General features: G+C 41.5%; 1 protein-coding gene across 1 annotated transcript; it reads left to right on the forward strand.

The window, feature by feature from the left end:
- The first annotated feature begins 169 nt into the window (after positions 1 to 169).
- LOC134566160 (protein-glutamine gamma-glutamyltransferase E-like) lies at positions 170 to 9,189 on the forward strand. The gene is made up of 5 exons (XM_063425865.1): positions 170 to 293; positions 4,939 to 5,181; positions 5,278 to 5,592; positions 7,520 to 7,677; positions 9,034 to 9,189. Exons 1-5 carry the CDS (start codon positions 170 to 172, stop codon positions 9,172 to 9,174), a joined length of 981 nt encoding a protein of 326 aa, XP_063281935.1. The 3' UTR covers positions 9,175 to 9,189.
- The last annotated feature ends 4,906 nt before the right edge of the window (positions 9,190 to 14,095 follow it).

Consider the following 14,095-nt stretch of genomic DNA (forward strand, 5'->3'; position numbering starts at 1 on the left):
TGGTAACCCTAAGTGTATGGGTTACACTGGCTGCACCAGGGGTAATCCTGACACTGGTTAGCACTTCATCTTGGTAAAGTGTTTTATGTGTGAAGAGTGTGTCCTGTTTTTTTTCCCATTTTACAAAAAGAGCAGCAATTACAGCTTTAATATTTTTATTCAACCAAACATGCTGGATGAATTCTATATGCTACTTCTCTGTAGTCGGAGTGACTTTCTAACAAGAGTTAAAGTGAGCACTGCACACATAACAAAATTCCAGGCCTACAAGCTGTTCCAAATCCAGCAGAACAGTACCAGTTCAGGGTTCTATCATGTTGTCCTGTGTTTGTTACCTTGTGTCTTGCTTTTGGGTACATCGGGGAACTGTGCCCAGGATGTGTAGGACATTAGGCTAGGTACCTTATCACCATGCAGAGAATGCCGTAACATAGTCATGCCACAATGGGACCTGCCAGTGTGTTTGGCACTCAAGCCAGGTGTCACTGGTGCACCCCCTTTCGGCTTGTCTACCTACCTCCTGCTTAAAGGGACACTATAGTCACCAGAACAATTACACCTTATTGTATTTGTTCTGTTGAGCATATTCATTCGCTTCAGGCTTTTTGCAGTAAACACTGTCTTTTTGGAGAAAATGCAGTGTTTACATTACAGCCTAGGGAGACCTCCACTGGCCACTCCTCAGATGGCTACTTGAGGTGCTTCCTGAGGCAGTGCTGCACACTATGCAACGCTGCCATTCAGTGTCTCCACCCTCTGCATGAAGATACTGAACTTTCCTCATAGATATGCATTAGTTCAATGCATCTCTATGAGGAGATGCTGATTGGTCAGGGCTGTGTTTGGCTTGTGCTGGCTCTATCCCTGATCTTCCTCCTTGACAGTCTCAGCCAATCCAATGCTTTCCTATGGGAAAGCATTGTGATTGGCTCAGATAATCACTTCTGATGATGTCAGTCAAGCAGGCAGATCAGGAGTAGAGGCAGCAACTGCAGACAGGAGGGGGCATGGCGGCTAGATGGTGATTAACACTATAGGGTCAGAAATGCAGGTTTGTGTTCTTGACCTTATAGTGTTCCTTTAACAGGATGCCAAAGTTGGGGGTTATGAAAGTGCAAAAAGACCTTGGTCATGAACTCTGATATGCATTGTTCCTTAAGGGGTTAAAGGAAAGGTATTTTTTTATAGTCAATACATATATACAGCGTGCAGTCTTTTGTAATAGTTGTTTATGGGGCTCCTAATTCTTGCAAGTGGTGTAGCTGCCCATTTTTCTTGCAAAGTCTGTGGTCGTCTTGCATGAAATCACACGTTTGAGATCTCCAGAGTGGCTAGATGATATTAACGTCAGGCAATGTGATGGCCACTCCAGAACCGTCACCTTTTTCTGCTGTAACCACTGGAGGGTCAACTTGGTCTCGTCCTTAAGGTCATTGTCATGCTGGGAAAGTCTAAGAGCTTCTCATGCGCAGTCTTCGTGCAGAAGAATGCAGATTGTCTGCCAGTATTTTCTGATAACATGCTGCATTCATCTTGTCATCAATTTTCACAAGATTCCCTGTGCCTTTAGAGTCCCCCCCCCCCCCCCCCCTCCCAAAACATGAGTGAGCCACCACCATGCTTCACAGCGGGAATGGTTTGCTTTTCACCTTGTTAACCCATCTCCAAACATAGCGCTTATAGTTGTGACCATAAAGCTCTATTTTGGTCTTGTCACTTCAAATAACGGTGTACCAGAAGCTGTGAGGCGTGTCAAGGTGTTGTCTGGCATAATGTAACTGGGCTATTTTGTGGCGTAGACGCAAAAAAAAGATTTATTTCTGGTAACTCGACCATGCAGCTCATTTTTCTTCAATTATCGTCGTATTGTGCTCCTTGAAACAACCACACCATCTATTTCCAGAGCAGCCTGTATTTCTCCTGTGGTTACCTATGGGTTTTTCTTTTTATCACGAAAAATTATTCTGGCAGTTGTGGCTAAAATCTTTCATGGTCTACTTCACCTTGACTTGGTATCAAGAGATCCCAGAATTTCTCACTTCTTAATAAGTGATTGAACAGTACTGACTGGCATTTTCATGGCTTTGGATATCTTTTTATATCCTTTTCCATCTTTATAAAGTCCAATTACCTTGTGACACGGTACTTTTGACAGTTCTTTTCTGCTCCCCACATCTCAGTATCTAGCCTGTTCAGTGAATCCACGTGAGAGCTAACAAACTCATTGACTATTTATACACAGACACTAATTGCAATTTAAAAAACCATAGGTGTAGAAAATTAACCTTTAATTGCCATTTTAACCTGTGTGTGTCACCTTGTGTGTCTGTAACAAGGCCAAACATTAAGGGGTATGTAAACTTTTGAGCAGGGTCATTTGGGTGGTTTCAGTTATTATTATGATTTAAAAAGGATCCTTTCTGATATAAAACAGCTTCATATGATCACTATCCTTTAATAAAATATATATTTTTTGCATGATCAGTTATATTTTCAAAATGAATGCCAAAATTTCACAATTTCTGCCACGGTATACAAACTATTGCTTAAGAGTGCTTGATATTGAAGAGGTTAAGGCTGCAGATACAGTCCCTCAGTCCTGCTAAAATAAAGTTGAAACTAAATGGAAAACAGGGAGATAAGATCGATTGAGCAGGGCCTTCATCAAACCCCCCTTTTATAACTGTAAAGCGCTCCGTATATATTGGTGATATATAATGATGATAATAATAATAATAATAAGAAGAAAAAGAACATTGGTGTGTAATAGATAGTGAGTAGGTGAGTGAGTAAGAAGCGAGAAGATCGAATGAAAACAAAAGACCGATAAATCTTGGGGCTGTTTGGTAAAGTTTATAAATGTGATTTTACAATTTTGTGTACTTTCAATAGATCGGTAAAACTGATTCCTCTTTATGGTTTTCTTGCAAGAAAACCATAAGACGTAAATTTACATCAGAAAGACATAATTATAAAGAAGGATTTCTAGTATAGTGCCTGATAATATTGTCAGGAGTATAAGAACCCTGAATACGAGGCGATTGCTTGTCGGGTGCTTTGCTGACTTAATTTGGTTTCTCCCTTTCTTTATCACTGTTATTGGAACAATTCAGCTGAAACATATGTGGGTGTCAGACTAGACCATTACTAATAAAATATAGTGAATTGCTGTTCCTTATTATCTTAACTGCTTTTGTGAACTTAAAGTAAAACTCATCTAAATTAAGTTGTTATGGTGCCAAGAGGTCCTCTGTCACTCTCTTACCATGAGGGGTTAAACAATTCTGGAACAGTTTAACCCCAAAGGCTCCCTCCAGCACTGGATCTTCTGATACACCCATGACACCAGGCTTCTGAAAATTAGTTTCAGGTAGTGCAGAGTACCGTAGACAGGGGCTCAGCTGATTGGCTAGAGCAGGTAGCTGACACTCTAAGCTAATCAGCAGCTCTACATTCATAAAAAAAGGTATGTTCCTTTAGTAACTTGAGGTTTTGTTTTTTGTTTTTCTCATACATATTATTTTGGTGGTGATAGTTAAAATTTTGGTAAAGATTGGAAGAAAAATACATTTTAGAGTAAATATATTGTAACAAACTTGTAATAAACGATGTGATGGACTAAATCTTAACAGACTTTAGTGATGAGTTTCCCTATTTTGTTTCCCCAGTTTAACCGAACACAATATTTCCCCCATGGTTCGGTATTTTCATTTGAACGAACACTGACCACCCCCCTGGCTCGTTAACTTCAAAAGAAACACCTAACTCAAGAGCTCTCTCTGGGTGGCTGCCATTCGAAAAACTGACCACACGTGCTCTAGTAAATGGTAGCCATTTTGTCTCCCCAACGCAGGCAGAGGTATTTGGTCATCGAGTGTGTGGAACTGTATTTCAGATGCTTCGACTCGCGAACCCCGGGTAAAATCATGCCATTACTTGTTCCATTCCCAGACAAGCCAGGAGAGAGCTATGCATGGAAAAAGACACTCCCGAACAAGGAGAACATTCACTCTCTATGAGCCAGGGGGATCCATCGTTTATATTTGTATAGGAACTCATGTCCGCTACCTCTTTTCCCCTGGAACTATTTTGGGGAGCAGCCACATGTGTGGTTGGTCAAAACTTTACCCAGTGGCGATTCAGCTATACTACATTTTTTTTTGCTTAAAGGAAATAGTTTACAAAAGCTGCAGTTCTTATGACTGCAGCCTTTGTAAGCCCCTCTCCTGTTTTTCCCGGAAGAGACTTTCAGTTTTTTCACAAAGAAATAACCAATCAAAGGCACACATGTTGAGTACACGTATATGGGACCGTGCACGCGTGCATGCGAGGCTGTTCGTGCACGCACATGCACCCGGTCGCATGTGCAGAGATGAAGCTGTCGAGCTGGTCTGAGGTCTGTAAGGGAGGGAGTGGAGGCAGGCACACTCAAGTAGAGCATGCCTGCATCTTCCCTTAGGGAGCTAACGGAAGTAGGAAGGAATCCTCCCTGGCAGTTTGATTGACAGCCAGGGGGGAGTTCCCTGGATAATTTATAACAGTGCTAGAAAGCATCACTTTTATAAACTGGGGTTACATGGGGATACTGATAAAGATAAAACCTTCATCATGTTTTGGCTGATGCTTGGGAACACAAGAGCAATATCACACCTTCACTCTGCGGGACTAGGGAGACTCTTCAACCGATATACTCAGCCGGAGTATAGGGGATCTGTTACATATATTCCTTGGGTTTTATTTTATTTTTTTATTTTTTTAGACATTAGCACCTTATATATCGAAAAACTCAATAAGTTTGGCCTGCAGAGCCAAAAGTCAATGACATTCATTGGACAAATGCTTTGTTAGTGGATTTTATTTGCCACCAATATATTTTTTTTTAGACATTTTCTACAGGTGAAAATGTATACATCATCTAATTTATTTTCTAATGTTTAGGTATGTTCCAACTGGGGCCCACTTCTCAGAATGCTATAAAAGAAGGAGATGTTGATAAAAAATACGATGCCAGCTTCCTGTATGCAGCGGTAAATGCAGATGTGGTTGTTTTCATTCAACAAAATGATGGAAGTATCACAAAAGGATCTACAGATACTGTATCCATTGGCCCTCTTATTTGCACTAAGGCAGTTGGCATGAACTCTATGAATAACGTCACACAGGAATACAAATATAGAGAAGGTATTATTTGGACTTCAAATCTTCAACAAGATAACTTAAACATACTGATCATTTCAAATTCTAATATGAAATCATATGTTTTTACCGTTTCTGTAGGTACACCAGAAGAAAGACAGGTGTATAGCAAAGCTCGGAGATTAACCAGTGGAGCAGTAGGATTTGTAGCCTTGCCTTCTGCAGGAGAAACTGCTATAGCTCCAAACAGTGACCCTGTGGTGTCTGGAAAGATAATCATCAATGGAACCCCCACTGTAGGGGATGATATCAATGCTACCTTGTTTCTGAAGAACTTGACCTTGGCTAACAAAAATGTCACTGCCAATGTGAATGCAAGTGCTATTGTATACAACAAACGTGTGAGACGGACAGTTTTCTCAGATTCTGTAGCAGTACAACTGGGCCCTAATGAAGGTATTGATTCATTTTTGAAAAGCAAAACTAAATAAGCAAGCTCTACAGCCAAGAGGATTTTTATCTATATTAGATAAACAGGGAAACAAAAAAAAAACAGTGGACAAGAGAATACTGAGAACAGACAACAACTCAAATAGTTTGGTGGGTCCACACTCCGTTCTCAAGCTGGTTTTAGCTCATTTTGAGCCATTTCAGAGAGAACCTAAACCATTTGCATATCATACTGGTCCCACACAAAATGGAGGTACAAATCCAAAATGCAGGCTGGCTTCTTCTGCACTAGAGATACAGTAACCTCAGACCATTGTTTCGTCCTTGGTACTCCCTATGCACAATGAGCAAGCAGTCCATTTTGGATTACCCTTTAACAGCCAACAAACTAAAAACAGGCCTGTTCTATTCTCTTATTCTATGTTTTTGCTTCTCATGTGTGAAAAAAGAGCCATATTGCTAAAATAAAATTGGGTGTTTTCCTGATCTGTTATATAATGGACAATGTCTGTTTTCACAAGATGAAAAAATGGTCTTAATCATTATCAAATGTGAAAACCAAAGTGATCAGGTTTATGTACTTGTCTCATTAAAGGAACAGTTCAAGCACCTCATTCATTGAGAGCTGGGAGCTCTCAGCACTAAACTGGCCCTGTGGTGCAAGGCTTAGCTCATTGACCGATAGTGATCAGCTTCAAATGCTTTGAATATTTAGACTGGGAGGGAGCCAGGTGCAAATCTAGTGGTTATGGTTGTTGGAATGTTGCTATCAGGTGTCTGGAATGGATTAAACTCACACTTTAAAGGGCCACTCTAAACACCATTACCACTACAGCCTATGTTTTTGACTGGTTTGACACAAACTGAGAGTTCTCCATGCAACAATGGCACAGCCATTCTCTTAAAAATTGCTATTACTGCAATATCAAATTTGGATGCAATTCAGTGAGTAAGCACAACATAATACACCAGTAGTCTGCAGGGGCCATAACTTTTTTTATAACTATATATATATATATATATATATATATATATATATATTATTTGCACATATACGGTACACAAACACCCAATTATTTATGTGTTTGTGTACCGTATATGTATCCATTATGCTAGCACATTAATCAAACATACAACCAAAATCTGATACAATGGTAAAATGTAATTATTGTGTGAAGCAAAGGCATTATCAATATCTGCTAATGGTCTAGCATGGGGAACTCGCTGAGGCAGGGCCAAGGGCATGAACTAAGTTTTTTGTACATTAGCAGTGGTGCACGAATGGTAGCTCTCCAGATGCTATACAATTGAAAAGTCCATGATGTCTTGCCATTCGAGAGCATTATGGAAGTTGTAGATCCATAAGATCTCTGTGGGTCTACCTTTCCCCCAGCACCTCACTAACGCTTCATGTAAAAATCAAAGAACAAACTCATTGTAGTTGTCAAGTTTAAGGTATTCTAAACATAGTAAAGCCCAGGCCAGGGACCTTAACACCACTATCTATTTGGGTTCTATTAATTTGAATCACTGTTTCCTGAGCAAAGGCTCAGTCTGACTCAGAAGCTCCAATGTGATAAAAAGAAGGGACAATGGCAAGTTTGTAGAAATCTACATAATATGCTAAATCCAAAAGTGGAAACATACTCATGCTCATTTCACCTTCAACGGGCCATTTACTATAAGCTTACTGTTTAGATTATTATTAAACAGCCACCACTGTGACTATCCCAACCAATTACACCATAGTTTGAGATTCCTTGGCTCAGTTTCAAAAGTCACTATTTAAAGATTATCATGTGTTTTGTACCACCCAGAAAATCCCTTTTTTGAGACTTTGAAAGGGCGTTATTTTTTGTCAAATATTTTGTTATGGGTGGGGGATGTCATTAACATTTTTGTACAATTTGTTTTCCATTACTCTACTCTGTAGAAAAACCAGTCACATTACAAATTCTTTATTCTCAATATGAAAACTCGCTGACAACTGATAAGATGATCCAAGTGTGCAGTGTCTGCCAAGTTGAAGGTTGGGGGGAGCTGTATGTCGAAGCAAACATCACACTTCAGAATCCTCCCCTGGAAATAAAGGTTACATTCTTCTCTGTCTGTCCTGTGTGTCTGTCTGTGTCTGTCTATCACTCTAATCACCCAATCACTCTGTTTCTGTCTATCCCTCTAATCTTGTGATTAGGCATGAACTAAGAAAGCCGTGTTTCAAAGCTCTGTTTATCTGTGACTATTTGTCAGTGTTTAAATCTAATCTACTGATTTCTAGAATGTAAGAAGAGAATGTCGTACTTCATGGTTCCTATGGAAAACTCAAATTCTAACAAACAATTACATATCTTTACAATAGGCAGTAGGTCACAATTTGGTATAAAGACTTGCTTAGTCATTGCAAAGGGATGATGCCCCAGATGTCACACTGTGAAGCCCTGGATTTGACTTTTTTTAATTGGCAGCTAGCCCGTTCAGTTCTTAGGTCGCAGCCTTTGACCAACTTCAACAGACCCAATACCTACATTTATTCCATCTTTAAATCAGGAGGCAAATTGCCTCGTAATTATAGGTGGATCTTTGATATTGGGAAATACATTTGTGATATATTCTTGATATGATTGTATCGAAGCAGTGACACGTTTTCGGACACTGCTTCCTCGCAGTGCATTCTGTTTGTGAACAGCCTGTCAAAAGTGTTGTGAATGTGAAGGTATGATGAGCTTCATACAGACAGTGCTTCGAAACAAACAGCAACAGAGAGTGGGCCAAAAGAGTCAAAGCCTACTGCTGCCACCAATAAAATTAATTTGTTCACTGTCTCCTGTATTACCAATATCCAATAAAGATCCAGGAATGCCCAACTGGGCTTCAGTGTTGCAACTCTGGAAATCAGCGTCTGTAACTTTATTAAAACCAATTTTTTTTTTATCAAAAGTATCAGGAAAAACAATAATGAAGATCAAAAACAAAATCCACCAACTCGCACATTTTGTGTGAATCTCTCACACCATTAGATCACAAGGTAAGCCAGGAGAAAGGTAGAGTATTTGGATTAAGTAATAAGGAGGTATATAGATGAATGTGCAAAGAATAGATTATGCATTTAATGGAAGAGGAGTATGCTGGACTGTTACCCCTAAGTTTGGAAAGTAGTTTCAGCAGATCCCAGGTGGGATCCAGCAGATCCCAGGTGGGATATTTGAGGTTTCTGTCCAAAAGAGTGCAGTTCTAGGAATCTTTGGACTCCCAGGTTTCTGGTAGAGGAGCCGAGAATGAGGAATAATGCCAAAATACCACACAGAAGGGTGAGAAAATATTTTTTTTTATGATATAAACATACACCCGAGTGCTTTTGTCTAAAGAAGTATTGACTTAACAGAATAATAGAGTGTTTAAATGTATCTTATACATTAAATGCTTATGTATATTGGATTGATTTTTCAGACTCTTGGACCAGCTGTTTTGGGTACACCGTTACAAGTGGAAGTCACATTCACTAACCCTCTGTCCATGCCAGTGGCTGATTGTGTACTGACAGCAGAGGGCAGTGGTGTAACACAAGTGATCCATAAAAGGCAAGTATAACTTTAGTGTGTAGACGTATACATAATTATTTGAAATATATAGTAAAATTAACAAATTATTTAAAAATGGGCACGTGGGCAAGTTTGTAGTGTATCATTTTATTTTATTTTTGTGTATAGAAACGTGTCATAAACCCTTCATTTCATTATATTCTTTAAAGAAAATAGCATAACATTTGAAATATGGAATGTATAGCTAACATATTAACACTGTGTAGAATTATACTTTTGTATATACATTGCTATTCAGAGACATTTAATGAATACATTCTGTAAATGTTCACAATGATTTTTATTTTATTTTTATTTTTTTTAGCATTCAAAAATAGCAGGAAATTACATGTTTTAGATATATGGTCCTTACCGTATATCTTTTTTAAATATAGATAGATATCCCTTAGCTTACAAAATTTCGGTAAGGGTCTGGGGCAAGCATGTCAAACTCAAAGGTTAGCATGGGCCAAATAAACAAAGTTTGAGCTTATGGGTACAGCAGTGTTGGGTAATTAGAAAGTATACATTTCTTAAAAGGGGCAGCTTTGTAGTTATTGATGTTTTTATCTAGGTATAGGGAGCAGTGAAACCTGGTTGTGTGGACTCCACTTTATCACTTTTATTTCCCTCCATCCAGTGGTGTATCCTGGTTTTGTGCTGCCCTAGGCAGGACAAAACTCAGGCGCCCCCCTCCCGCCCGCGCCACCCCCATCCAACCCTTCCCCCCGCCCGCACCACCCCCACCCTTCCCCCGCCCTGCCTTCTAAATACACACACACACATTCACTTACAGATACGCATACACTAGCTAACAGAAACACACACTCGCTAACAGAAACACACACACATTTACAGACACACTCACACTCACTAACAGACACACACTAACATACACACACTCACTAGCAGATACACACACACTCACACTAACAGACACACACACACGCACTAACAGACACACACTAACAGACATACATACAGTGGTGTATCCTGGTGTTGTGCTGCCCTAGGCAGGACAAAACTCAGGCGCCCCCCTCCCGCCCGCGTCACCCCCATCCAACCCTTCCCCCCACCCGCACCCCCCCACCCTTCCCCCGCCCCGCCTTCTAAATACACACACACACATTCACTTACAGATACGCATACACTAGCTAACAGAAACACACACTCGCTAACAGAAACACACACACACTTACAGACACACTCACACTCACTTACAGACACACACTAACAGACACACACTCACTAGCAGATACACACACACTCACACTAACAGACACACACACGCACTAACAGACATACACACTAACAGACATACATACACACACACACATTAACAGACATACATACACACACACACACACACTAACAGACATACACACACTCACACTAACAGACACACACACACGCACTAACAGACATACACACTAACAGACATACATACACACACACACACTAACAGACATACATACACACACTAACAGACATAGACACACTCACACTAACAGACACACACACACGCACTAACAGACACACACACGCACTAACAGACACACACTAACAGACATACATACACACACACTAACAGACATACACACTAACAGACATACATACACACACACTAACAGACATAGACACACACACACACCAACATATATACACACACACACTAACAGACATACACAGACACACTAACAGACATTCACACACACACACACACACACACTAACAGACATACATACACACACACACACACACACACACACTAACAGACATACACACACTCACACTAACAGACACACACACGCACTAGCAGACACACACACACACACTAACAGACACACACTAACAGACATACATACACACACTAACAGACATACACACTAACAGACATACATACACACACACTAACAGACATAGACACACACACACACCAACATACATACACACACACACACACTAACAGACATACACAGACACACTAACAGACATTCACACACACACACACACACACACTAACAGACACACACACTGACATACACAGACACACTAACAGACATTCACACACACACTAACAGACATACACACACACACAGACATTCACACACACACACACACACACTAACAGGCATTCACACACACACAAACACACACACTAACAGACATACACACACACACACACACTAACACACACACACACTAACAGACATACACACACACACACACTAACACACACACACACTAACAGACATACACACATACTCACTCACTCACATATTTAACACATTTTTTTTTTTTAATTTACCCCCCCCCCCCAGCCTCCTTACCTTTGGGAATGCTGGGTGGGTTCCCTCTCTCCCTGGTGGTCCAGTGGCTGCTGGGCGGCTGGCGAGTGAGCACTTCCTCTGAGCTGTCTGCTCAGCTCCCTCGCGCGCCGCACAGTGAGGCTGGGAGGCGGAGCCGGAATATGACGTCATATTCCGGCTCCCAGCCTCACTCTGCGGCGCGCGAGGGAGCTGAGCAGACAGCTCAGAGGAAGTGCTCCCTCGCCAGCCGCCCGCCAGCGCCGCCCAGCAGACCGCCCGCCCAGGTGGCATGTCAGTTAACCGCAAGGCTAACAAGGCATTTGCCCTGGGCATTTGGGGGCGGCGTTTTAGCCTCGCGGCTAATACGCCCCTGCCTCCATCGATAATTTTAATTGGAAGGAGATTATGAGGGCAGAGTCCAATTTATATGTCAGGTGCCTGTAGGCACAGAATTCTAAGGTGAAAATGAACTTATTAATGGTTTACACCCTTACCTGGATCCCCGCAGTGCTCCATAGAAGATCCATGAATTAGGAATACACAATATACTACCCAGAGGGTCCAGTGACCTGCTTTCGACTTCTGCAGCGGTCAACATTTATTGACTGAGAGCAACATAAGTAGCACAGAATTGACATTTACCAGCACAGAACACTCATCTGATGCAACTTGAGGTGGAGTTACACCTCTGGCAACAGAGGAGTTAATTTCTTGTGCAGGGTTTAAAAGCTGAAAGCTGCACAGACTACAGGCACTATGACCACTTCAAATCACTTAAGTGGTCATGGTGCTGGAAGTAACCCTTTAAGCTTCAAAACGGTTCTCTAGTCTACAAGTGCTGAAAACAGGCACCCCCTTGTGGACATGCACCTATAGGCAGGTGCTTACTCTGCCTAATAAGAAATCCAACCATGTGTTCTGTTGGTAGAAAGTACAAGGTGTAGCGGGTCTCAGAATCATGGCTTAATATACCCACTTAAGTCTGCTTCCACACTCCAACCACCAACCGTTAAACCTTTCACTGGTTCCAGGGCAATATCAGCGTATCATCTGCTGAAGTTGTTCTAGCTACTCAGAACATTCATGCACCAGGGGAACAATAGTGTAATAGATTTCCTCCTGGCACCTAGCAGTCTGAAGGTAAAACACTACATTCAGATTTTAAACTAACTGATTTATTACTTACACCTGGAAGAGATTAGCACATTACCCTAATGACAGTAAATAAAAACAATATCTGATGCCAAGAAACCTGTATCCTACAGGTTTCCCAAACTTTCCCATACATTTAACCAAGTGTAAGACAATCAGACAAACTCCCTTTCAAAACACAGAACCTCAAAATCTTAACTGAGAGTCATGAGAGTCTCTTAGAACATAGTGAAATGTGGTAAACCTGAACCAGGGGCCGGGGATGGTAAGTAGTCCAAATGGTCCCCATGTTTCTCCCTCCCCAAATCGAAACCACGTTCTAGTGCTGGTCAAACTTAACACGTTAAAGCCACCCTTCAGTTTTCTACCTTTCGGGTGCTTGATGGTGTCTACACTGGGGTCCAGTCTGCTGGCTGTAGCTGTTGGGAGTTAGGGGCTGTCTCTCCTATATGCAACCTCTTCTGTTAGCCTTCTCCTCCCACGCGGCACTCTCTGTAGATGGGAGGAAGTGACAGGCTCTTACTTTCTCCCAAGCTGAGATATTACAGGGCTCTGGTTGTGTTGTTAAAGGGCCACTGATGATACACGATCATCTGGTAACCCTATGTGTATGGGTTACACTGGCTGCACCAGGGGTAATCCTGACACTGGTTAGCACTTCATCTTGGTAAAGTGTTTTATGTGTGAAGAGTGTGTCCTGTTTTTTTTCCATTTTACAAAAAGAGCAGCAATTACAGCTTTAATATTTTTATTCAACCAAACATGCTGGATGAATTCTATATGCTACTTATCTGTAGTCGGAGTGACTTTCTAACAAGAGTTAAAGTGAGTACTGCACACATAGCAAAATTCCAGGCCTACAAGCTGTTCCAAATCCAGCAGAACAGTACCAGTTCAGGGTTCTATCATGTTGTCCTGTGTTTGTTACCTTGTGTCTTGCTTTTGGGTACATCGGGGAACTGTGCCCAGGATGTGTAGGACATTAGGCTAGGTACCTTATCACCATGCAGAGAGTGCCGTAACATAGTCATGCCACAATGGGACCTGCCAGTGTGTTTGGCACTCAAGCCAGGTGTCACTGGTGCTCCCCCTTTCTGCTTGTCTACCTACCTCCTGCTTACAGGGACACTATAGTCACCAGAACAATTACACCTTGTTGTATTTGTTCTGTTGAGCATATTCATTCCCTTCAGGCTTTTTGCAGTAAACACTGTATTTTTGGAGAAAATGCAGTGTTTACATTACAGCCTAGGGAGACCTCCACTGGCCACTCCTCAGATGGCTACTTGAGGTGCTTCCTGAGGCAGTGCTGCACACTATGCAATGCTGCCATTCAGTGTCTTCACCCTCTGCATGAAGATACTGAACTTTCCTCATAGAGATGCATTCGTCGGCCGCCACAGCAAAGGGCTTCTGCTGGCTCTTTAACGAGGGCCAGTGCAAGTGGGGGGGGGACCGCCTGTCGCTTTA

Source organism: Pelobates fuscus, chromosome 6, assembly GCF_036172605.1.
Source record: "Pelobates fuscus isolate aPelFus1 chromosome 6, aPelFus1.pri, whole genome shotgun sequence".
In the NCBI taxonomy this organism is placed as follows: Eukaryota; Metazoa; Chordata; class Amphibia; order Anura; family Pelobatidae; genus Pelobates; species Pelobates fuscus.

Coding starts and splice junctions, on each gene's coding strand:
- LOC134566160 (XM_063425865.1), top strand. CDS start 170: ATGCTGGATGAATTCTATATGCTACTTCTCTGTAGTCGGAGTGACTTT. Junction 5,182..5,277: donor GGAATACAAATATAGAGAAG/GTATTATTTGGA, acceptor CCGTTTCTGTAG/GTACACCAGAAGAAAGACAG. Junction 5,593..7,519: donor ACAACTGGGCCCTAATGAAG/GTATTGATTCAT, acceptor TCTACTCTGTAG/AAAAACCAGTCACATTACAA.